This window comes from Carcharhinus amblyrhynchos, chromosome 11, assembly GCF_965287045.1.
Source record: "Carcharhinus amblyrhynchos chromosome 11, sCarAmb.v2.hapA, whole genome shotgun sequence".
NCBI classification, from domain to species: domain Eukaryota; kingdom Metazoa; phylum Chordata; class Chondrichthyes; order Carcharhiniformes; family Carcharhinidae; genus Carcharhinus; species Carcharhinus amblyrhynchos.
The window spans coordinates 20210750-20235476 of record NC_137334.1 but is presented as its reverse complement, the minus strand read 5'-3'; the positions used below and the strand labels follow the sequence as shown (position 1 = coordinate 20235476).

Here is a 24727-nt window from a genome sequence, read left to right as displayed (position 1 = left end):
ATGAAGTCAAATCATAGAATCCTTACAGTGCAGAAGGCGGCCATTTGGCCCATCAAGCCTGCACCGACTCTCCGAAAGAGAACTAGAAAATAGAGTGATTTTAAAAGACTCTACTTTTGTCAGCTTTGACAAAGGGTCACCTGGACTCAAAACTTCAGCTCTTTTCTGTCCTACAGATGTTGCCATACTGCTGGGATTTTCCAGCGTTTTCTCTTTTGGTTTCAGATTCTAGCATCCGCAGTAATTTGATTTTATAGTAGCGTGATTTTTCTGCATGAGTCTGAGTGGCAGCAGAAGCTCTGCTGAAGGGAGGGGAGCCAATCTTCCATTTGTTAGGAATTAAAATCAATTTCAATAACTTCCAGCTGCTTATAGAAAATGGAGTTGGGAAAAGGGTTAATGTTTGAGATGAACTGATGTGCTTTGGAGGATTTTGGCAACTTTTTCTATTTACTCTCTCTCTCTCTCTTTCTCAACAGATTAGGACAGACTCGGTGAGATCATATCCCTCATCTGTAGCACCCACTTCCCCTCAGACCAGGATCAATGTGCCTCATGTAGCACCACAACCCTCTCCACCCCCACCTCCTCCTCCCCCTCCACCTCCACCACTCACTGTCCCCTTTAGTAAATACAGCACCATTAGCAGACAGCAGTCAAGCAAACAGCCGGCTGCATCTTCTGTTGTAACCCTGCCAGTAGCAGCCCAGGCCATCCCGCCAGCCCCACCTTCACAGCTGGTAAAGCCCCAGCTGCTGTTAGAAAGTGACAGGCAGTATGTTCCTCCTCCGCCTGTTCCCTCAACTCCACCGCCCCCACCGCCTTGTCAGGCAATCCCTGCTCTGACTGTGTTGAAATCGGGACCACCCAGCCCTTCTCCCATGGTACCTGCCTTCACACCCCCACCCCCACCACAGAAGATACAGCAACAAAGCACTCCATCCCCTGTCCAGCCCTTCGCCCCTCCTCCTCCACCTCCTCCACCCCCTCCCCCTCTGCCACCTCTACTGCAGGCTGCTGCCACTAAGAAGGTTGGGTCTCCATTCGGGGCCTCTGTAAGCCACCCACCTCAAACAGCCCCTAAACCAGCAGTGCCTAGTGTCATTCAAGTGGAGCACCCCCCAGCACCTCCCCCTCCCCCAACATCGGCGAAACCACCTCGGTTCTCGGTTGCACAGATTCCATTGCCGCCGCCACCACCGCCCTCTCTCCCTCCTTCCCCTCATTCCCCTGCGCCAAATCAGCTGGCTGGAGCTGCAGAACAAATGCCCGTTCCTCCACCGCCTGCGATTTCCATCGTAAAGCAGTCTATAAGTCAGTTCCAACCTCCGCCGCCTGCACCCGCAATGGCAAAGCCAGCGCCAGCCTCACTTCAAACTCCCGTATCTCCCCCAGCTGTGAAAGCAAAACCCAAGTGGCAGCCTAATTCCCTCCCATCACCTGAGTTTCCCCCTCCGCCCCCTGAAAGCAGCCTACCCCAACCTCCCCCACCGACTCCGACTCCTCCTCCCACCCCAGTCAAAACGACCTCCATCAAAAAACCTAAAAAAACATCCAGCCCAGGTGGTAAGAAGCCACCTCCCACGCCTCAGAGACACTCCAGTATGAAAGGATCCAGCTGTTCAGACATGAAGGAGTCCAGAAAAGCCATGGAACAATCAACAGTTCCTCCAGCGTCTCCAGCATCAGATGTCGCCACTTCCCCGCCTGCTCCTTCGAAGCCTGGAAAATTAAATTTGGCCGCGGTTAACTTGATGTTCCCACCTGGAGGGCCGCCAAGCAGAGGGCCAGGAGTTTTGACCGGTTCCAAGGAGCCCGTGTCCGAGTTTCCCTCGCCTCCATCGGATTTGGATTTTCCACCCCCGCCTCCGGATCTGGATCTTCTACCCCCTCCTCCACTGGAGATGGCAGTTCCTGGTTTTTCCAACGCTGTCCCACCTAAAGTTGCTGTGGTGAACCCTCAGCCACAAACATGGTCCAAATCTTCGATGAAGAAAGCGCCACCGCCAGTACTTCCCAAGAGGAGCGACAGCACCCGCTTGACACAAGGGGAGTCTGCAGAGCATCCGGCTCCTCCTGTCAATCCAGTACCAGTGTCTCCTAAGCCAGCCTTGTCCGTGCAGCCTCATTTCCTGGCTGACCTCAATAGGACTCTGCAGAGAAAGTCCTTCACCCGACACAGCTCACTAACCGCTACGCGTCTCTCCAAAGCAGAGCCCATCACTACCATGGATGACATGGTGCTCCCACCCCCTCCTCCCGAGTTGCTTTTTGACCAGGAATCTAGCGGCACGTATGCATCTGGCAACATTTCAGGCTATGCAACTTTACGGCGCGGACCACCCCCAGCTCCACCCAAACGGGGCGACAACACCAAGTTGAGTCGGGACTGTTGATGAACCAGCCGTCTACGTGCTGTTTACATGCTGCTCCATATACGCATCGTCTGCAGTATTCAGAGCGATACATTAATTGCCTTTCTTAAAACTCTGGCTGCATACATCTTCCAACAAAATTAGATCACATTACTCTTAATAGGAATCCTCATCCTTGGATCAGTGGAGTGTTGTGTTTCACTTGTAAAGTCAATTTGCTCTACTTGTGTAAATATAGATGCTTTGATATATGATGGGACCTAGCTGGGGAAAGGTGCTGGGGTTTGTGTCTGATCAGAAAATTTCCCGGTTAGTTCAATAGGAGCTGGGGGGGAGGGGTTATAGAGATGGGCCTAGAGGAAAGGACTGTTTTCCTCTCACTTAGTCAGATTAAATGTCGTTGGTGATTTTGATTTTTTTTAAGAGTTTTGTCTTTGTCATTGGCACCTTCCCAGTGTGATAACTGGCAGCTTTTTTGTTGTAGGGAACTCGGGCTAGAAGTGTCATCAGAATTGGTTGAGAAAAGGGACTGTCATCTCTCTGCATTCTGTTGGTTTTCAACCTTGCGCGTTTCTGGTGGGAAGAAATGGTACGATATCTCGAGTGATCTGAGCATCTGAATCCTTGCGGATGTTTGGAGTGCACAGCAGAGTGCTGAGTCTGCTGCTACCAGCAATCAATCAATCAGCCACCTCCTGGTTGCTGACTTTAGGTCCGATAGCAAAGCAAATTGGGAATTATTCAACCATGTTTGGACCACAAGTTCAGTGCAATTAAATGGGTCACCAGTTAACTGGCAGAACCATCTTCAGGCCAAAGCTTTGACCTGTTGGAGCTACAGAAGACTTTGGAGTGCTGTTATTTTGAAGGGGAGGCGGAGGAATCCACGAGTTACTCAAGGAATTTATTTAGCTAAAATGTTGGAGGTTTTGATTGAATGCAGAAAGGTGCTGAAGTGTAGACCTGGATTCTCACTGAATCATATTGCAAACCTCACTACTACTTTTCCAGTTGTCTTATCTATGTCTACAGATGGTGCAGTTGATAGAGTTGGGTTGCTGCTGTGTCCTACAGACAAGACAGTCCCAAGTTTGTTTGTTTTATACTTTCTGGTTAAGCTAGTTTAGCTAGGTAATAGCATGATGATGCAATTGGCCTGCATTCGGGAAGCTACTGCCACTGCCCCAGCAAGAAAGTGTGTGCTGTGGGTTATGATGCCTCTACCTGGGTCAGGTTCCTTCCTGACCTTTACTGAAGGCCAGCCACTTAGCACCCAGGTAACCCAGCAAAGGTCACCGCTTGGAGAGCAGGGCAGGCTATTGCAGGACTGTGAGTAAATTACCTTGTATGATTCAGGAAAAGACAATCTCTTGTCAGGATTGAGCCTGAGCATTTTCTTTCCAGATTCGTTTAGCTGAATGTTTTCATGTGGAAATACTGGAGTCAAAAACCAAAAGCAAATTTTGAATGATTTTTTCAAATGGCACTCTGGTTATAATAATAATAGTCTAACAATGTGTGACCAACCAGTCAATCGTTTTTGGACAAGATAGTCAGCAAAGCAATATTCTGGAAAGGCATTGCCCAACTTAACCCTGTGTTTCAAATCTTATTCCTTGGCTTCTCTGGCAGTCACTCCCCATTTACAGCCATGATTCCCTGACCCAAACCACCACCTTACTGTGGATGTCTAATCCCTCTACACTTCCATTCCCCACCAGGACACTGACTCCCGCGAAGAGACATCAGTGTCCTTTAGCCATTTGACATTTGGCGCAGATCTCGTTTGAAATCATTTCTCTGTTTCATCTGTTAGTGCAGAAACCTAGTCGCTCTGAAATGAGTAGGAATGAAAGGCTGAAGAGGTGACTTGTGAGATAAGTGCAGAGAATCGTAGCAAGATATTTGTGATTGCTGGTTGTGTCAGATTATAGGTACCAATGTTGATGGGCAACTGCTTGTGTTTAAAAGATCATTATAGCGCGAGTTTGTATTTTATCAACATCACATCAAATTTTGTGGAATCTTGCAGCACAGGGGAGCCAAAGAACTATTGAATTAATCTCACCAGCCCTTTCCCCACAGCCTTGCAATGTTTTCCATTTTGAGTATATATACAATTGCCTTTTGAAAGTTACTATTAAATCTGCTTCAGCCACCCTTTCCAGATCATCACCATTCACCGCAGAAAGCCAAAATTCACTTTGCCTGCACTTACTTTGCCAGTTATCTGAAATCTGTGCTCTCTGGTTACCAGCTGTCCTGCTGCTGCGACCAACTTTATCTTATTTACTCTTACCAAAGCCCTGCATAATCGTGAACGTCGATATGACTCCTCTGCTTAATCCTCTTCGTTCTGAGGAAAAGAATCACAGCTCACCAAATAACTGAATTCACTCATCATTGGTCTCTTCTCCAACCATTGACAGCAGTGCTGCGCCCATCAGTACTGTACCCTAGTGATATATTCCCCTTCACCATAACACATTGGATACTTACTTACTGTGTGCATAGAGTATTCCTGTTCACTACATGTACTGTGTGCGTACAGAGTATTCCCATTCACTACATGTACTATGTGCGTACAGAGTATTCCCATTCACTACATGTCCTGTTTGCATTCAGAGTATTCCCATTCACTACGTGTACTGTGCGCGTCCAGTGTATTCCCATTCACTACATGTACTGTGCGCGTCCAGTGTACTCCCGTTTGCTACATGTACTGTGTGCATACAGAGTATTCCTGTTCACTACATGTACTGTGCGCGTACAGGGTATTTCCATTCACTACATGTACTGTGTGCATACAGAGTATTCCCATTCACTACATATACTGTGCGTGTCCAGTGTATTTCCATTAGCGACATGTACTGTGTACATAGAGAGTATTCTCATTCACTACATGTACTGTGTGCGTTCAGAGTATTCCCATTCACTACATGTACTGTGTGCATTCAGAGTATTCCCGTTCACTACGTGTACTGTGTGCGTACAGAGTGTTCCCATTCACTACAGCACTCCTTGAGGCAGTGGTGATAGGTGTGACCAGATGCAGAAATTCAATGGAGGGCTTTGAAAAATCAGCAATGCGTGTTGTTGGTACAAAGTGAAGCATCCCTTGCGCTGGTGGGTGTTTGTAAGACACACTTGCCTTCACCAGGTGGACCTTAGTACATAACATATGCTTGTTAAGCGCACATTATCTGGGCCCAGTTTATTCATGGATTTGTATATATCTCTGTCTCCTGTCCTGTGATTTTCTGTTTGTGTGGTCCAGCCAAGATCCAATGATCAACAATCCCACTATCCTGGGTGTTTGCAATCCAACAAGTACCAATGATGCTGGGCTTGTTGGATGTTCTTCTCGGCCAGGAACTCTTAGAATAACTATTGTGATAAGTAATTTTTGCTAAGACTCATGATGCATAGCTCTGGTAAATGTGGCCTAGAATGAGAGATTTTTGCTCATTTACCCGCTAATTGATCCATTTGAATCTTGTGAGATGTGGTTTGTGACCTGATTTATACTGTTTCCTCTTCACTTCTGAGTTATCTATTCTCTTTAACATTGGAAGGATCATGTAGCAGGGAATTCAATCTGGGATCTTTGGCCTGTTCAAAGTGGGGTATAATTTATTACTTAAATGTTTGACTCTGGAAGTTGGAACAAGTAACTGTATTCCAATTTTTATTCGCCCTAAGAAGTCAGTTTTGTCAAACCCAGCAGCTTATTCAACAAGGAGATCTTGAAAAAGGATGTAGTGGCTGAGAGGGGACGTTAACAAATAGACACTTTTGAAATGGTTAATGAAAAGTACTAAACTGTGGAGCAGTAACAACCTGGAGCACTCAGGTGGGATAAGAAATAAGGCTTTTTAAAGAGCATTTTTCACAATCTCAGGATGATATAAACACTTTCAAAATAATTACCTGGTGGTGAAATCGAGCCCCTGTAGTTTTTTCTGGCGAGGCGAAGAAGTCACTCTACAGAACACAGTCGGAACGGTGGTAGCAAGATGAAGCATAAAACCTTACAGCACCAAAGGGGGCCATTGTACCTGAGTTGTGCTGGCTTTTTGACAGTGTGATCCAAATCGACCCTTTCCTTGCTTTGTCCCTATACTTCTGCATTTCTTATCTCTATGTTCTGAAAGTCACTATTGAATCTAATGCAGTAGTTCATTAGTATGATCAACACAGCTGTCTGTGCAAAAAGATTCTCCTCATGTCGCCATTGGTTCTTTTACAAATTAACTTAAATCTGTGCTCTCTTTTCACTGATCTTTTCTGCCAGAGGAAACTGGTCTCCCTTTCTACTCTTTCAAAAACCCCACCCGATTTTGAACATCTCAGTTAAATTTTTCCTTGACCTTCTCAGATCTAAGAACAATCCCTACTTCTTTATTCAGACCACATCATTTATCCCTAGTGCCATTCCAGTGAATCTCTGTCCCACCTTTAAGGCTTTGACATCTGTTCTAAAGTATGGAGCACAGAGTTGGACATAGTACCCTAGCAGAGGCTAACGAGTGACTTAAAAAGGGCTTATCATGACTTCCTTGCTTTTCTACTCTGTCTCTGTGAAGCCATGGATGCTCATGGAATCTTTGCAGTGCAGAATGAGCCATTTGGCCCATCGAGTCTGTATTAACCCCCCCAAAAGAGCAGTCCGCCTACGCTCACTCTCCCACCCTATATCCGTAACCATTGTGCTGCCCTTGATGCCATAGGCTGTTTTAAGTGTTCTCCAGTTGTGTTGCCACTCTCCAAGATTTCTGACTGCAAACCCTTATTTTCCTCTGCTCCTGCACCGACTTAAACTTGTACCATACAGTTTATACTGCCTCTCCTCATTTTTATTATCAAAATGCATCCCACTTCTCTGCATTAAATTTAATCTGCCATGTCTCTGTCCATTTGAAGGGTCTGCTACTGTCTCTTTCCCTGTTTACTGTTTTCTAAGCTTCAAGTAAACTTTGAAATGATGCCTTGTACACTCAAATCCAGATTGTTAATATATCAAAAAGAGCCATGATCCTAATACAATGCCGTGTACTTTTCCCCCTCTCTGAAACACATCTCTTTTACCTCTCTATGCATTCTTTGCCTTCACCAGTTTTGTACGCCCGGGTAATCAGTTTGTGTTTTTGGCCAAGGGAAAAGTATCCCCTGGAGCACTGGGATTTTCAGGGCTGATTTTAAAATGCTCAATAATCTCCTCACGTAAGCATCAACGCTAATTGCCATAAGTCCAGGTCATTTCTCAGTCTCCTACCAGCAAACCGATCACAAGCGGCCCAGAATCGGTATCCAGAACCAGAAGGGGAAGGGATTTGAATATATTTCCCAGATCCGGCCTGAAGGAATTTGAACTTATTCTGATTGCCATTTCACCAAGCCAATTAAACAGAATCCACTGCAAGTCTAAGCATCTGCGGTAAATAGTAGCCAAGCTGTAAATTGATTCTTCAATTCTGAAGGAATGCCCTAGAACTCGCTGCCAATGGGGACGGTAGAAACAGAAACGATCAGTGATTTGATAAGAAAATGGGATGGGCACTTGATGGAAATAAACTTGCAGGCATCGAGAGGAGGTGGTGCGCGAGACTGACTGGATTGCCCTGTGCGGAGCCAGTATAGACTTGATGGACTAAATGGCCTCCTCCTGTGCCATAAATGACTGACTGTGACACACAATGTTGTCGTAGAATTCTGGCAGCTTTGCACAAATTTACAAACTCTGATTTTTTTTTGTCCCTGATGGAGTTGATGGTTTATCTTCCATTACCTCTGGCCTTTTGTAAAACAGATAATATTCAGTTTCACAGATGAATTTCCCCCCCATCATTTCCCCTCCTGCATTGAGAACTGTACCATACCTATTTAGTGGCTTGGCTTGGGGTGGGGGGTGAGTGAGAGTGGCACTCTAACCCTCCTGATAATTGTCTGTCCTGCTCGTTAAATATATTGACATGTTAATTGAGCACACATCAGCATATTTGCTGTTACGTTGATAGCTACAGGAACTAGTTTATACAAAATAACTTCAAAAGGTAATTATTTTTAAGAGTACATTGTTGAATGATCAGAAGACATTGTGGGAAAGTACTCAGTTCATGTACTTAGGAATAGTATAAGTTATAATGCCCTTGTATAAATATCATATCTCACCCCCACATCCCTATCCACTTCTGTTCTACAGAAGCGCTCTGAAAAGATCACAGAATTGTTATGGTACAAAAGGAGGCCACTTATCCCATTGTGTCTGCATTGGCTCTCCAAATGAGCATCGTGACTTAATGCCATCCCCTGCCCTTTCCCTGTACCCTTGCACATTGTTTTTGTTCGTATAATATTCTGATGGCCTTTTGAATGCCTCGATTGAACCTGCCTCCCCTATACTTCCGGTGCATTCCAGACCCCAACCACTCGCTAGGTGAAAAAGATATTTCTCGCATCACATTTGTTTCCTTTGCAAATTATTTTAAATCGAAGACCTCTCATTCTCGATCCTTTTCCGAGCGAGAACGGTCTCTCCCAATTCACTCTGTCCAGTTACTTCATAATTTTCAACATTCTGTCAAATCTCCTCTTTGCTGCCTTCTGTCCAAGGCGAACAGTCCCAATCTCACCAACTTCTGTTCATAAATGAAGTTTCTCATCACTGGAACCATTCTTGTAAATCTCTTCTGCACTCTTTCCAATGCTATATTCTTCCTATAGTGTGGCCCCCACAACTGCTCACAGTATTCCAGCTGATGTCTAACTAGTGTCTGTATAAGTTCAGCATAACCTCCTTGCTCTTTTATGCTGTGCCCCTATTTATAAAGTCCAGGATATGTATGCTTTATTAACTGCCAACTCCACCTGTCCTGCTATTTGAAATGTTGTTACATCCGGTGTGTATTTTATTGTGGCATGCCCCTTTCCTCTACCTGGCAAACTTAGGGCTAGTAATTTATTGGATGTAGGCCAATTATTTACTCCATTTCGTTAACAAACCTAATCATTGTAGCTACAGATTTCACACATAAGAGGAATTAAACCAGCAGCATGTCAACAGATAACGGTAAATGGCCATCATCGTCTGACACATGAAGGTGCTATAGCCAAAAGTATTAAACCAAAACCAATTCAAAAAGGCAAATTTTAAAATTAACAGAACTATGCCGTGTTAAAATATCCTGAAACTATACTACAAATTGCCAGAAGTGATTTATTCTGGAACAAAATCAATTGTCCATAAAAAATCTAACATTTTTGTTGTCTGTAATAGTGCTAGTCTTGTTTGTTCTGTGAAGGTCTTAAAAGTTATTGATGTTGAGAAATTTAACGAGTCATTGGCCGGAATTTTGCTGCAATGCCCGTCCCGGACATGGGGCAGGCGCGGTTCTCAGAACGGAACGCTCCATGGGCTAGGACAGGATTTTACGAGCCTCGCTCAAGTGAGGTCGTAAAACCCCGACCACTTTGTCTGTACCATTCTCCACGGGAACCAATAACAAATCCAAAGAATTTTACGTTGTTGCACCTTGTCAAAACAGCAATCTTAGCCGCGAGATGTTCATACTTAACCAACTTTTTCTTTCCATGCTTTTTCTAGTGATTCACTATTATCTTCGAAGCAGGGAGTTACATCCACAATGGCAACATAGTGTCCTTCAGATTAAAATGTCAGGTTTTAAAAGCTCTTCGGTTCGGGTGAGGGGTTCCATATAAACCTGAAAATTATGTTTTTAAAATCATGTATTTCAATAAATGTCTTATGTCTAAAACTCTGAACATTTTTAACATGAGAACAATGTCCAGAGTTATGACCCAGCGTTTCATGGACTGTATTGCAGCATCTATGTGGGGAGCATCCAGTTCATCACCCCCAAAGACAAATATCTCATCGGATAGGCACCTAATTAAAACAGTGTTGATAAAATTTAATTCTTAAAACAGTTAAGACGCAGCCAGTGATTCAGGATCGGGTCATCAAAGAAATAAGGGATGTCAATGCCTTGATAATTAAGATAAGCCTATTTACCTGCCTCAAACTGGCAATTTGCATCCTCGTCTTTATTGTTAGATATAATTATTGTGTTCTGAGGATCGTGGGCTTCTATTTCTTTAACGACTTAAAAGCTGGCTACGTTTTTCATCTAAGTCAATCCAACAGTACTGAACAGTCGAGATTAAGGGTTCAAATTTTAATTTAAAAGATCTCAATTTTTTATATACCACGACAGGGAACTTCGCTTCAAGCTTAGGTAGGACAAGTCCATCACCTCTGTGACATACATATAAATCTCGTTCAGTAAATGCAGTAAAGTTTTAGTAGCCTTTTGATAATATTGTCGAGCATAACTAGCCTGTTCTGAGAGATTTCAGTTAAGATTAGGTGATAAAATCATGTAATAAAATATGTTGTTAAAATATAAAATCTCTGTGATGCTTTGAAGGGACAGGCCATTAAATTTGTTATCCAGCCTTGTAGTATATTTTTCCATGTATGTTATGTTGTACCAATCCAGGGGTCAAAGCATGCCCCCGGGGATTTCTCGATATATTCGGGGTCAATAAAATTGACCAGTACACTTTTCATGTGCCAGCACTCTACATTATTAAAAAGAAATGTTTTACTCTCTGTTGTCATAAAGAAAGCTGTGGTTTTCTTTAAATACATCTCCAATCCTGTGCAGAAACCAAATTTCTCCACTATTTTTAGATTTTTCTGCATTCTACATTAGGAATCACTAATTAATGTTGTATCATTAGCAAACACTAGGGAGGTGCTTACAACCTTGGCCTGAATGGATTGAACACTCCTCGCCTTTATCGTCTAATGAACGGAAGAGCATATTCAATATTAAACAATATAAGTGATTGAGGATCTCACTGTTTTGTCTCCTTTTTTGTTGGGATGTTTGTTTCTTTCCTCCCTCAATATACGTGAACATATTTACAGACAAATTATCAACTAGCCTCATTATTTCTCTAGGTAATCCCATTCTGTTGAGACTGCTAAATATCAACTCATGTTCAACTGTGTCAAATGCCTTAGCTAAATCAATGAAAACTGCATAGGTATCTCTTATTAAATTTGTTCCTTTAGAAGAACTATTTAAGATAGCTAATTTCTCGTTTCAGCCTGTTTCACCACCTATAAATCCTCTCTAACTAGTACTGGGCATAACTACCTTGCTTAATCCAACACTAATTGTTTTTGTAAAAGCTCTTAATGAAGTTGATCTTATTGTTAAGGGTCTCCAATTATCAGTGCTTCTCAATGCCTCCTTATTATCCGACTTGGGTATTAAAAAAATCCTTGCTGTTTTAATTAAATCTTGTACAATCTCCCCTTGTTAACAAAATATTATACATTTTAGTAATTAATCATGGACATTTTTTGACATCTAACCATATCTGCAACTTTAATTTTATCTGGTCCAGGTATGATATCATTCCTGAATTGGTTTAATACATCAGTGACTTCAATATACATTTCGCATCTATTAACAGATTTACTTATGTCAATCTTCTATTGCAATCAGTCTTTCTTTAAAATGATCTGATTCAGAAATATCCAGGGGGCATTTACTCTGCTGACATCCTCTCATCAGCTGCCTGGCTATTTGTGCCATCCTAAATGCATCCTTCCTAATTGATCTTCATCTTCCATTTCTCCTTTCATTGGTCCTGTTCATTTGCTTTTATTTAGTTTCATTCTTCCCTGGAATTTTCTCTTTTTTTAATTCTGAATTAATCAGTCAATTTGGTAAATCCATTAATCACTGACCTCTTAATCCTCTTTTTTTAAATCTTGTTTAATCAACTCCAGTTTAGAATCAACCATTGCACCTAAATTAATATTCTGCTTACTATCACTATCCATAGGATTGTCAACACCTTCCTCATTGACCTAAGCATCAGTTAACATTTCACTGCCCAATTTATTACCTTCCTCATCCTCACTATCGATCTCCTCATTTAACTCCTCAAAAACTAGGTGTAGTCATGTCTCCTTTCTGTATTCTCCCTTAATAGAATCATGAAATGATTCTTTTAATCTACTTCTACTATTCTTTTATCTGAAATTTGTTCATTTTCAATTTTTAAATGCTCTGCCATCTTAATATATTTACATCCCTTAATTTGATTTCTAATTTGAGTCATAATTTCTTCCTCTGTCCAAATTGAATTATTTTTGTTATTTACCCTATTCTGCTTACTTTTGACACTCCCTGCAATTAGTGCTTTATTCCTCTCACTGGAGTGACGGCGCAACTTCACAGTGCCAGACTAGAGTCAAGCTCAACAGGGTCTTCTTTCCCTGCTGTTTTTGCCAAGCTTGTTCCTTTGGCTGTTGTGCTAGATAGTAGGTAGGGACAGTGGGAATCTCATTCATCCATTCATGTGTGTCACTAATTAGATGACGATGCATTTGGCTATTTTGAAATACTCAAGTGAGTGCCTTGTCCGAGTCTTTATGTTGCTCGTCGACGTTTTATAACATCTAGCGATACCACGGCCAAAGGTCGGGCATCTTAAAGTGAGACACGGATTAGATGGGGCCTAACAGTTTGATGTCCTACTGATCTAGTGGGCTGGCCAAGCCTTTATTAGATATTAAAGTGAGACTTTACATTACAAATATTACAAACATCAACATTGCATACATCAATTTAACAGTGAACAGAATAATCAATATTGTCAACAAAACATTACAATTTAACACATATACATAATTAACACCTAATAATGGTACCCACCGCAATTATGCATTCATGATCTAGGCATTAAGGACCTGATTGTCTTTCAAGCCAATGGCTGGGCTTCTATATTTATCTGTCAGGTCTTGCTTATTGAAGAGCTGTAGAAGTTCCAATGTTAATGATAAGGTGAGTTTCAATCTGTTGGGCAAAGGTTCTGTACCTCTTGAGCCATTTTCCTCTGGCACCTATTCACAAATCCAAAATATCCAGGCTCAAGCCCTCCTGTTAATTTCATAATTTCAGGTCCAACATAACTATACTTTTCCTTCTCTTCCCACGCCTTTTCCAGACTAGAGCAGTCGTCTTCGAAAAAGACTGTTACCTCTACCACCACAATACATTGGTCTTTCTCTTTCTTAAATATAATATTGGGTTTCCAAAGGGAGCTGTCTTTGGCAACTAGTCTGGGCTCCAGGTACGACGTTCAACTGAATTTTCCAATGTACTTGCATAGTTGGTCCAAGATTTTATTGTGGCATTTGATCCTCATATTTTTGATAAATTAGCAAAAGTCAGAGATGTATATGATGGTTTCATTTACCGCCTCATGGCATACTTACTGATGTCAGCTTTGTTATTCTGCTTGGAGAGTTTGTCACGAAAACGTGCCTCCAGCTCCTCCTCAGATAAAGGACATGCAGATGATATAGGTGCCCTTATGATCTGACGAGCAAGTTGATGCCCATTGTTATTTTATATTGCTCGAGAGAGTTCTCTACATTTTGCTCATTGTCTCTTTGCTTCGGTGTTGTAACCAGTCTTCATGTCTTTCTTGGTCCTCCTTACACTGCTTTCCTTTTGGTCTTTGTGTCTCTTCATGTCTTTGTCCTCATTCATCATCAGGTCAGTGATGCATCCATCAGCCCAATACCCGGAGTGAGATTATACAGGTCATCCCTCACATCTGGAGCTCTCTGGTTTGTGTAAGCTGGTCATCCACATCCTTATGTTTAGGGATCGAAGCCAGCGGTACTGGATTGTGGTTGGTGCAGACTCGATGGGACAAATAGCTTTCTTCTGCACTGTAGGGATTCTGTGATAACCCTGCCTCTGCACTTGCAGCTATAACTGCAGTATTTCACGTTTCTATTGCTCTGAGACCTGTCTACTAGAACGGGGATGTTGTTTGGTTACTATCCCATCCGGAATGCTCAGTGATATTCGCACCAACCGCCATTTCCTTCATTCATTATTCCACTCCACCGGCTTTACACAAACCACCCACAGATGTGATTGTATTTGATCAGATTTCACAGTCGCAATGATGTATGAGAAATTACACTAAATGGAATTAGCTATGACATTGATACATCAATGGGACATTTCCAGGAGCACCCCTCAGAAATTCTGATCTGACAGTATAAAAATCAAGCAACACCTTCATCATAGTTATTCCCAATGATTGATGCACACCCAGCTCCCTCCAGTGGCAGCATCCCTTTAAGAATTCTGTCTTTGAATCAGGCACTAAGTTAATGCAGCAGTAAGATAATGTGCCCAAGTGCTAGAATCAATGTGGCGCAGACAATCAAGAACCTCTTACCTGCAGCAGCAAACTGCCATTCATTTTGTGAAGTCTCAGGACGTGGATGTCACTATTGAAGCCAACATCTACTCCTCCCTTTGTCCGTGAGGTGAACCACCTTATCCTTTCTAAGCTGTGTGTTGAAGGGGCTTCCAGTTAGCTAGAGTTCCAGGATTTTAACACAATCATCTCTTAAGTCAGGGTGATGTATGGCTTGGATGGGACCTTTGAATGTTTCCGTGCGTCCGCTTCCCTTGTTCTAGGTGATGAAGGTTGTGGGCTTGGGAGGTTCTGCTACAGAATTCTTGACAGTTTGCTGCAGTGCATCTTGTACACCTTACAAACTGCAGGCATTTGGACCTTGTTGGGAGGTCAGGGATGTGTAAGGAGATGGATGGGATGCCAATCAAATGCTTTTTTTTTGAGTGCTTAAGCTGCACCCATGGGGGATTCAGACCTGGAATTGTAGCTGAGTGTCAGAAGCTTGTGTGAACAGTGCATATTTTCATTGATGTAACTGTTGCTGCTCCTTTTGCTCAATGTTGTGAGTGGTGTATCCCTCTGATAAATCCTCTCTCCAGCACTCCCTCTGGGAGTCCTGAAAATGACTATAAAGTAGCAGTCTTCATAGTATTTTAATGATTGATGCTGAGGTGACAGTGAAGCAAAGGATGTTCCTCCCTCTGCCCCTCCACATCCCCTCCCAACGATGAGTGCCAGTACTCTTCCACATTTCTTTCTGCTTCGCAACAGAATCCCCAGGAAACCCCAGAAAGTGCTGGAATTGGAACATGTATGCTGTGAAATACCAATTACATGGTGTAATTGGTGTAAAATAAATTCTTTACAGTAAGAGGACATATCTCAGTAAATGGGCAGGAAGGTATTTACAGACAGGCCGTTTGCCAAGCTGTTGTGAGTGTTACACAAATTTAAAGATATGCCAATCTGAATTGGATTTTTCTCTTTGTATCAGAATGAAGCATCATTCAGGATTTTTCACCAAGGCGCCTAGGGCCAACTGGCGCTCCTCAATCCAGGTGACTTCTCAAAGTCAGTGCTGGTATGATGGAGGAAATGGGGTTGGAGGGAGGGAGAGAGATGGGAACAGGAACAGGGCTGAATCTGGGAAAGTTTGTACCAAAGAAAAACACACAATTTATTTTTTGCCAAAGAATCAGTTGTGGATTTGTGGATGCTGGAAGTATGAACGGTGCCGTGGATTTGAGTCGGAGGAAGGAATTCACAGGCAGACTGTAGGTACAGAATGCAATGCCCTGTTCTGTGCCATTGTTGGGAGAGGTAAGTCAGCAATGTAATGGCAACGCAAAGCGAAAGATCCTGTCCATAACTGGCTGAGGTACTGTTTCCAGTCACTACAAGGGCTTGGAGTGATCTTGTGCTATCTGTCATAATCCAGTGAGCTTTCTCTCTCTGCGACTTTTCACCCTGTTTGGGTATCTTGTCCTCATGTTGAGATTCAGTGGTGATCGCAGACTGCTGGGGTATTTAGGAGAGCATCTCAATTTTCCATTATGATCATAAGCTGCAGAGTGTGATTCTGGTGCCATCAATTCTGTAATCAGGAACCATACAGGCCAACCTTTCAACTGAGGGGAATGAGCTACAAGTTTGTTGAGAACCAGTGTCACAGGTGCTTCTGCATACCTTCTCTTGGAAGCTGTGAAGCATCCTTACTTTGTGTTATATAATTCAGATATAATTACCATAAGACTGCTGTCAAAACCATTCTTAACCCTGGACTCAGTCCTGTATCATCTGTTGTGTCATCATGTGTGGGATGGGGGAGAGGGTAACATGGACAAGAGGGCTGCCAAGTATGTAATTCGCCGCTTAATCTCACTGCATGGGCTAGGTTCTGGCTGGTGTCTGTGCAGTTCTTGGAGACTGGGAAATGTTTTTGCCTTAAATTGGACACGAGTGAAAAGTCAGCCTGCTTGGAGATGGCTAAAAATATCACAGCCATTCTCAGCTTGTCACAACAGATCGCAAGTCATGTTTCTGTGTTTAGTTTTGGTATATGTTGCTGAATTTTGCTGTACAGTTGTCTTTGAATGCTGCGGGTTAAATGCAGAGAATGTTGGCTCACGCTCCTGACTAAAACAAAACGCTGTAGCATGTGGTTAAAGGCCATCCTCATACTCCTGCCTGGGAGTGGCCGACTGACTGGCTTCAATATGGGAAAGATCACTGTCAAAGTTGGAGATTAATATTGTATATAATTTTTGCCCTTCCACCCCTATGTTCACTCTAAGAGAAGAACATATGCAAGTTCCTTTTTTAAAAAAAAGTAAACTCTGAAATGTATTAATACTGGAGACTGTAATTAATGCATGGCAAACCTATAACAGTTTTTATGATAATAAATTGATTTCAAGTTAAGTGTGGACCTCTAGTTCTGTGTAATCTCAGTCATACTAACATATCGGAGACGTTTCTGTGTGGAGTTTTCTGGATCCCGGTTTATTTTACCAGCCCTTGGGAGATGCAATACTGCAATATTGATTCATTGGAAAGGGAAGTGTCCCCACCCTCCCACGATACAGCATGATAAGCTAATGGAAAATAGAACACAATTAGAGCTACGCGTGTTACAAGGACAAGTAAAAATAACTTCAATGACTCTGAACATGACAGAGAAAATATATTGGAGGTGCAGCAGCACACAAATGCTTTCTTTCACTGTGCTAAGCAGCTAGACTGATAATCAGTTACATTATATTCATCCTAACATCACCTTTGTCTGTTTCAAAAACAAATCACAACATACCCTGAACTTCCTATTTCTGTATTCTCCATGCCTCTGACCTCAGACAAAATGGTAAAAAGTGTCCTTGGGCTAATGTCAGCACTTATAGAATCCCTACGTTGTAGAAGGAGGCCATTCAGCCAATTGAGACTGCATCGCCAACAATCCCACCGAGGCCCTATGCCCGTAACCGCGCTAATCCCTCTAACCTACACATCCCAAGACACTAAGGGGCAACTTAGCATAGACAATCCACCTAACCTGCACATCTTTGGACTGTGGTAGGAAACTGGAGCACCCAGAGGAAACCCACGCAGACACAGGGAGAATGTGCAGACTCCAGTCAGACAGTGACCCAAGCTGGCAATCAAACCCGGGTCCCTGGAGCTGTGAGGCAGCAGTGCTAACCACTGTGCTGCCCACTCCATGGCCAAAGGGTGAGAAGGGCAACATCTAATCAACATGATGTGGAGATGCTGGGGTGGGCACAGAAGATTCACACCAGGTTAAAGTCCAACAGATTTATTTGGAATCATGAGCTTTTGGAATGCTGTTCACTCACCTGGTGTTGTGAGACTTTTTAACTTGAGGGCAGTCACAATTCAGCCAGGTTGGATGTGAGGGTCCTTGAGAGGGATGTTAAAGATGGGAGTGAGATGATGGGTACCTTTTGCTCATCACGCTTCTCCTCTCATGCATCTGCAACAAGACATGTCTTTTAGAGGGAGGATTTTAAAACCCTTATAGAAATGTGGTTTTTTAGTAATAGATCAGGAAGCAGGCTTTCAGTTGAGTTTAAATCAGAAGATAATAGCCAGGGCTCTCCCAAAAAAAAAGTCCCCAATTTGTGGAAAATTGGGAGCAAATCCTGCTCGTGTTTTTTTTAACATGACTTCTGGAATCTTCCAACACACTGTGCGTCACAGAGAGCCCTAGCTGGATTCACTGGAAATCTGAAAGCGGGCTCTTTTCCTGCCTGAGAGGCTGGCATGCGCTGATCTGTCAGAGCCGACCATCATATCGCTGGCCAGCTCCACAACACCACTTCCCTTCCTAACCCACGTAGCCCCCCAAATTGTAATACATTGTATTAGTCCCACACTACAGCACGATGACTGTCACCACTGCCTCCAATGCTATCGATGTATCATCAAATTCACAACCATCATCTGTTAATTCACCAATATCAACATCAAAATCCTCGGCATCTAAATCACTCCCACTATCATCACTGCATAATCCATCATCAAAACTGTTGTTGAGCGCGTTTACCACTTCTGAAAACGTCAAAACAGATTTTTGTTTTTGTAAACCAAAAAACATGGAAGCTTTTTAAAGTACAAATATAAAGAAAACGAAAAATAAATGAATAAAAGGGCTGTAATTGATTTATGTAACTTTATGATATTATACATGTAGTACATTATACTTAGTACAACGATATAAGGTATCTAACGTCACTTAACGTCACTTTATTCTATTCAATGAAGGGTGGGGCAGGGGGCAGGGTTAGGGGCCTTACTAAAGCTCAGCCTAGGGGTCAAGGTGGTACTTAATCTGCCACTGCCCTCTCCCCAGGCAGTTCTGATTTACCCCACCCGGCTGGCCATTCTTAGTTGCCCTCTTCCCTCCCTCTCCCAAAGCAGAGTGACAGGGGACTCCATACCCCCACCAATCACCCCTGCAATAGGCCCTGCCCCAATGCCTGGGCTTACCAAGGGACACCCCCTTATCCTTGACCTCCCGGGGGGTTGTCAGTGGCCTCTGTCGCCTCCGGCAGGGTCAGGCTGCTTGTTCCTGCTCGTGGGGAGCAGGTATAAATCCCGGTGGAGGAAACAACTCATGGCGGGAGGAGAGATGCTAGTGGGCCCCGAGACTTCAGTTCCAGGGCATGCAAATTAAAGTAAATGCTGAATTCTATATTGTAATCAGCTCCGCGCCGGAAAGCTGATAATGCTGAAAAACATAGACTCGCAGAGGCCATGGTGGCCAGCTTGGAGCCCGTGAAATGGCCCCCGCTGATGTCTTCTGGCCCACTGCGAGATGAGCAGTGCAGCGGGCTGGGAGAATCCTCCTAAGATTTGTCCACAGCAGCCTGCAATTTAAATGCAATGAAAACACTCACAAACACACACACACATAAGTAGAGGTGGATTCCAGATGCAAAGAGTATATTTGGGACATAAACAGCAATACAAAAAGCAAATCACGTGTTTAACTGCAGTCCTTTAAGATGTATATGTTGCAGGTTTGGGCAGGCTTGCTCCCCCCTGTGGTCCTATGGATGAATGGAATTGGGAAGCCTCCGGGTGTCTAGATGAAGACGTAGCTAAATTTCTGCAGAGATCAATGAAGCCAAAATAGCCTCTCTCTCTGTCAATGCCTGCGCTGACTTGAGTGTTCAGGGAAAGTTCTATTCTTGCTGGAGTAATGGTCCATCCTGTCCTGGGGGACGTAGGGTAGATAATAGAATCATAGAATCCCTACAGTGCAGAAGGAAGCCATTCAGCCCATCGAGTCTGCACCAACAACAATCATACACAGGCCCTATCATTGTAACTCTACATATTTAACCTGCTAGTCTCCCTGACACTAAAAGGCAATTTAACATAGCCAGTCCACCTAACCGTCACACCTTTGGACAGTGGGAGGAAATCAGAGCATCCAGAGGAAACCCACGTGGATACGGGGAGAATGTGCAAACTCCACACAGTGAGGAGGATAGGCAGAATCTTTCCCCCTTAGTAGAGGGGCCAATAACCAGGGGGCATTGATTCAAGATAAGGAGCAAGAGATTTAGAGAGGATTTGAGGAAAACTCTTTTCACCCAGAAGGTGGTGGGAATCTGGAACTTGCTGCCTGAAAGGGGGTAGAGGCAGGAACCCTCACAACATTTATGAAGCATTTAGATGAGCATTTCAAATGCCACAGTGTATAAGGCTACAAACCACTGCTGGAAATAGGATTAGCATAGGAAAGTGCTTGATGGTTGGCACAGACGCGATGGGCCGAAGGGCCCTCTTCTGTGCTGTAAAACTCCACGACTTTCCTGTTGGATTCCAGACTGCCTTGTTTCTGGCTGGTTCTTGGAATAATAAGGTTTATTATTTAAAGTTTGTAACCACAATCAATACTTCTATTGTCCACATGCAGGATTTAGAGTTTGAAACATTGCTACACAATGGGGGGAGGGGGGGTGGGGGGTGTGGGGGCAGGTGGTGCATGTGGCTGTTCACACCTATTTGTGATAAATTGGTTTCTCTACACTTCCGTGTTATGTGTCGAGCTTGCAGACACTTGAGTCTTGAGGGAGTTATTGATTGAGTTTCGGAAAATACCCTGTCAATACTCTGATCCTGAAACATGCTTCACCTGTCCATTTTATTCCAAAAGTTTAGATCCAATGCTTCCTTCTGCATTGGGCTGGAAAGATACTGATCAAGAAAGTTCTTTGATATATATTTTAGAATCCTTTCCCCTCAGAAGGGGTCATGAGAAGACCTTGGCGGGTAAGATTAAGGAGAGTCCCAAGGCCTTCTATAAATATGTGAAAGGTAAAAGGATAAGAAGAGAAGGGATAGGACCTATAAAAGGTGAAGGGGGAAAGGTCTGTGTGGAACCAGAAGAAATGGCAGAGGTGCTTAATGAGTACTTTGCCTCAGTATTCACAGTGGAAACTGATCTGGGAGATTTTGCTACGGATTTGCAGCAGATGGAAAAGATTGAGTATGTGGATATTAAGGAGGAGGATGTGTTAGAACTTTTGAATTCTATCAAGATAGATGTCGCCGGGACCAGATGGGATGTACCCCAGGATACTGTGGGAGGCGAGGGAAGTGATTGCAGAGCCCCTGGCGATGATCTTTGCGTCGTCGATGGAGACGGGAGAGGTTCCGGAAGATTGGAGGATTGCGGATGTAGTTCCTATTTTCAAGAAAGGGAACAGAGATAGCCCGGGAAATTACCGACCGGTGAGTCTGACCTCAGTGGTTGGTAAGCTGATGGAGAGGCTTCTGAGGGACAAGATTTACGAGCATTTGGAGAGGTTTGACATGATCAGAAATAGTCAGCATGGATTTGTCAAGGGCAGGTCGTGCCTTACGAGCCTAGTTGAGTTCTTCGATAATGTGACTGAACACATTTACGAAGGAAGTGCAGTGGACGTGGTGTACATGGACTTCAGCAAGGCGTTTGATAAGGTCCCCCATGCAAGACTTCTTGAGAAGGTGAGAGGGCATGGGATCCAAGGGGCTTTGGCCTTGTGGATCCAGAACTGGCTAGCCTGCAGAAGGCAGAGAGTGGTTGTGGATGGGTCTTTTTCAGCATGGAGGTCAGTCACCAGTGGAGTGCCCTAGGGATCTGTTTTAGGACCCTTGCTGTTTGTCATTTTCATAAATGACCTGGATGAGGAAGCGGAGGGATGGGTAAGTAAGTTCGCTGATGACACGAAGGTCGGTGGTGTTGTGGATGGTCTGGAAGGATGTCAAAAGTTGCAGCAGGACATAAATAGGATGCAGGACTGGGTGGAGAAATGGCAGATGGACTTCAACGCGGATAAATGTGTAGTCGTCCATTTTGGCAGAACCAACGGGAGGAACGACTACACTATCAAGAGCAGGAGTCTTAGTAGTGTTGAAGAGCAGAAGGATCTTGGGGTCCGGGTCCACAGGACTCTTAAATCGGCCTCGCAGGTGGAGGATGTGGTTAAGAAGGCGTATGGTGTACTGGCCTTCATTAATCGAGGGATTGAGTTTAGGAATCGGGAGGTAATGCTGCAACTTTATAAGACCCTTGTCAGGCCTCATTTGGAGTACTGTGCGCAGTTCTGGTCGCCTCACTATAGGAAAGATGTAGAAGCTATTGAAAGGGTACAGAGGAGATTTACAAGGATGTTGCCTGGACTGGGAGGCATGCCTTATGAAGTTAGGTTGAGGGAGCTGGGACTCTTTTCCCTGGAGAGACGAAGGTTGAGAGGCGACCTGATAGAAGTTTATAAAATGTTGAGAGGAATAGATAGGGTGGATTCTCAGAGGCTATTTCCCCGGGTTGAAATGGTCGCTACGAGAGGACACAGATTTAAGGTGCGGGGAGGAAAGTACAGAAGTGATGTTAGGGGTAAGTTTTTCACTCAGAGGGTGGTGAGCGAATGGAATCGGCTGCCGTCAGTGGTGGTGGAGGCGAACTCGCTGGGGTCTTTTAAAAGACTTCTGGATGAGTATATGGGGTTTAATGAGATTGGGGGTTATAGATAGGTCTATAGATTGGTAGGTGTTGATGTGATCGGTGCAACTCGTGGGCCGAAGGGCCTGTTTGTGCTGTAGTGTTCTATGTTCTATGTTCTATTATTCTTCATGTTGTTATCAACCCAGAATGCATCAAGACAAAAAGAAAACTGGATTAACATGAGGTTGAAAGGAGCGTTGGCAGTGTTGGGAGTGGGACAAAGCTCTTCTGGAGAGTAAACCCTAGCGTGCAGCAGTTGGGCTGAATGGTCTGTTTCTGTGCTGTACATTCATTGTAATTCTATAGAAGCTACTGATGACTTCCACAGTGAACCAAGGGTGGCACAGTGGTTAGCACTGCTGCCTCACAGCACCAGGGACCCGGGTTCAATTCCCCACTTGGGTCACTGTCTGTGTGGACTCTGCATGTCCTCCCCGTATCTGTGTGGGTTTCTTCCGGGTGCCCCAGTTTCCTCCCACAATCCAAAGATGTGCAGGTTAGGTGCATTGGCCGTGACAAATTCTCCCTCAGTGTACCCGAACAAGCACCAGAGTGGGTTTTTTCACAGTAACATCATTGCCGTGTTAATGTAGGCTTACTTGTGACAATAATGAATAAACTTTAAGTCTGAAGCCAACATGTGTTTAGTTAGTATTTGGCTAAGAGACGGACTGTAAATTTCAGATGTAATAGTTATTTCTTTCCACTAGAGGGTGGCCTCAACACTGCACTGACTTCAATTAGCAATCAGTCTACTTGCTGCTCTTAGACTCTCCTCACATTCTCGCAGATTCCTTTGCAGCATTTATTCACCGTATATTCTCCTCTGTACATACACGAATGTAAGTGGAGAGGGGGCGGCACAGTGGTTAGCACTGCTGCTTCACAGCATCAGGGACCCGGGTTCAAATCCTGGTTTGGGTCACTCTCTGGAGTCTGCATGTTCTCCCCGTGTCTATGTCAGTTTCTTCCGGGTGCTCCGGTTTCCTTCCACAGTCCAAAGACGTGCGGGTTAGGTGAACTGGCCATGTTAAATTGCCCCTTAGTGTCAGGGAACTAGCTAGGGTAAATGTATGGGGCTATGGGGATAGGGCCTGGTTGGGATTGTGGTCGGTGGATTTGATGGGCTGAATGGCCCCCTTCTGCACTGTAGGATTCTATAGAAAAAAGCAAAGAGACAACAAAAATAAATTAAACTGAAATCTACATCCAATGTACAACACAGTAATAGGACATTCTGCCCATATAGTCTATACCAGTGGAAATGCTTCACTCTTCACATTGTCTAATCCCATCAACATAACTGTCTATTCCTTTCTCCTGTACTCCCTAAAATGGTGTTTAAGAAAATACAAAGCAAGGATCTGAAAATGGGGAAGAGTGTTCGGAAAACCAAGGAAGACCAGCAAAAGTGTCAGCTCTCGATCGGGATTCTCTGACCTCGCCCCTGTGGCTGGGATTCTCCGACCTCGCCCCCATGGCTGGGATTCTCTGACCTCGCCCCCATGGCTGGGATTCTCTGACCTCGCCCCCGTGGCTGGGATTCTCCGACCTCGCCCCCGTGGCTGGGATTCTCCGACCTCACCCCCATGGCTGGGATTCTCCGACCTCGCCCCCGTGGCTGGGATTCTCCGACCTCACCCCCATGGCTGGGATTCTCCGACCTCGCCCCCATGGCTGGGATTCTCCAACCTCACCCCTGTGGCTGGGATTCTCCGACCTCGCCCCCATGGCTGGGATTCTCCAACCTCACCCCCGTGGCTGGGATTCTCTGACCTCGCCCCTGTGGCTGGGATTCTCTGACCTCGCCCCCGTGGCTGGGATTCTCTGACCTCGCCCCCGTGGCTGGGATTCTCCGACCTCGCCCCTGTGGCTGGGATTCTCCGACCTCGCCCCCGTGGCTGGGATTCTCTGACCTCGCCCCCGTGGCTGGGATTCTCCGACCTCACCCCCATGGCTGGGATTCTCCGACCTCGCCCTGCGGCTGGGATTCTCTGACCTCGCCCTGCGGCTGCGATTCTCCAGTCCTGCTGCAGAGGATGGAGTTTTGGCTGAGTGCTGAATTCTCCGTTCT

General features: G+C 44.4%; 1 protein-coding gene across 5 annotated transcripts in view; it reads left to right on the top strand.

Annotated features, from left to right (window-relative positions):
- The window catches only part of LOC145349966 (ras-associated and pleckstrin homology domains-containing protein 1-like), a 228770-nt gene extending 210180 nt beyond the window's left edge, over positions 1–18590 (top strand). For 4 of the 5 annotated variants that reach the window (XM_080198708.1, XM_080198707.1, XM_080198706.1 and 1 more), the window contains one exon: positions 480–10326. In XM_080198708.1, coding sequence (XP_080054834.1) covers positions 480–2396 — 1917 coding nt within the window. In that variant the 3' untranslated portion in view covers positions 2397–10326. Of the gene's footprint in view, positions 1–479; positions 10327–18524 lie in introns of those variants that run through there. The other variant, XM_080198710.1, reaches the window with a different exon arrangement.
- Positions 18591–24727: the final 6137 nt, after the last annotated feature.